Source organism: Mus pahari, chromosome 18 (genome assembly GCF_900095145.1).
Source record: "Mus pahari chromosome 18, PAHARI_EIJ_v1.1, whole genome shotgun sequence".
Classification (NCBI taxonomy): domain Eukaryota; kingdom Metazoa; phylum Chordata; class Mammalia; order Rodentia; family Muridae; genus Mus; species Mus pahari.
Window position 1 is genome coordinate 23,039,792 of NC_034607.1, and position 1,909 is coordinate 23,041,700.

At 34.7% G+C, this 1,909-nt stretch overlaps 1 protein-coding gene across 1 annotated transcript; it reads right to left on the bottom strand.

Moving 5' to 3' along the window:
- Nucleotides 1-805: 805 nt before the first annotated feature.
- LOC110336066 (zinc finger protein 239-like) lies at nucleotides 806-1,909 on the bottom strand (the record flags this gene model as incomplete). Its single annotated transcript, XM_021218478.2, has 1 exon — nucleotides 806-1,909. A coding segment is annotated over one exon (972 nt), but the record flags the coding sequence as incomplete, so codon positions are not given.

The following is a 1,909-nucleotide window of genomic DNA, read 5'->3' on the forward strand; positions in this document are numbered from 1 at the left end:
GATGGCTCAGTGGTTAAGAGTACCAGCTGCTCTTCCAGAGGACCAGAGTTCAATTCCCAGCAACCACATGGTGGCTCACAACCATCTGTAATGAGATCTAATGCCCTCTTCTGGTGTGTCTGAAGACACATACACTAAATAGATAGATAGATAGATAGATAGATAGATAGATAGATAGATAGATCATTTTAAAAAAATACTTATACAGGAACAGTAATTATTTTGAACAGTAGTGTTGCTTGTAATTTTAAAATGAATTAATTACAACTAATAAACTGTGATCTATGCTCCCATTATTTTTTATTAATTTCTTTGTTAATTTCATCTCTTTTAGACTTTTTAACTGTGTGTATCTACCTCTGCGATGGCATGCATGTGCCAGTTACAGTACAACTTGGAAGTGTTGATTTTGTAGTCCATCTATGTAAGTACTAGATCTCAAACTCAGCTAGTTAAGTTTGGCAGCAAGAGCCCTAAACTAGAGAGTCAACTCACTGGCCCTTATTTCAGTTTCAACAATATTTGTATTATGTACTGGTGTGTGGGTGTGCATACAAACCAAGTGTAGTATTCAGAGAAAAACTGAATGAATAACGTGGATGTCCAAAAGAATGAACTCAGGTCTTCAACCTTAAAAGAAACAATATTTACTCCCTGAGACAATTCTCTGCATTTACCTGTGTTTCTGAGAGTGTTAGGACAAACTTTAGGCCTTAGGATGAACTAATATAATCCAAAAAATAATGACAACATAAATATTTTCATTCACAAATAGATTTTATTACCCAAATTGTCTGGTATTTCTATGTTGGAGTGACATATGTCTAAAATTTGAAAAGGAGACAATATTTTAATGAAAAATGGTTCTACTAATCTTCATCAAATACCACTGAGAAAACTCAGCAAGGAAAATGAATGTAGTACACAAGGCTACACTTCATTTCTTAGATTGCTGGGGAATTTTTTCAGTATGAATTCCTTCATGCTTTTGAAGAGTACTGAGACATGCAAAGGCTATACCACACTGATTACATTCAAAGGGTTTCTCTCCAGTATGAGTTCTTTCATGCTTGTTAAGACTACTGCTATACGCAAAGGCTTTACCACATTGATTACACTCATAGGGTTTCTCACCAGTATGAATTCTTTCATGGATTTGAAGATATCTTTTACGTGCAAAAGCTTTACCACATTGATTACATTTATAGGGTTTCTCTCCAGTATGAATTCTTTCATGGATTTGAAGAGTACTATGACATGTAAAGGCTTTACCACATTGATTACATTTATAAGGTTTCTCTCCAGTATGTGTCCTTTCATGCTTTTGAAGATTACTGTTACATGCAAAGGCCTTACCACACTGATTACATTTATAGGGTTTCTCTCCAGTATGAATTCTTTCATGCATTTGAAGATAACTATTGCATGCAAAGGCTTTACCACATTGACTACATTTATAGGGTTTCTCTCCAGTATGAATTCTTTCATGGATTTGAAGATAACTATTGCATGCAAATGCTTTACCACATTGATTACATTTATAGGGTTTCTCTCCAGTATGAATTCTTTCATGGATTTGAAGATACCTCTTACATGCAAAGGTTTTACCACACTGGTTACATTTATAGGGTTTCTCTCCAGTATGAATTCTTTCATGAATTTGAAGAGTATTGTGGCATGTAAAGGCTCTACCACATTGATTACATTCATAGGGTTTCTCTTCAGTATGAATTCTTCCATGTATTTGAAGATAACTGGGACATGCAAAGGCTTTACCCCATTGATGATAGTCATGCTTTGTGCCTCTAGTATTAGTTCTATCTACTTGATTACAATTCTGACATGAAATGAGTTTATCTTCATGATTATATTCACAGGATTTCACTCCCAAATGAGTTCTTTGGTGTAG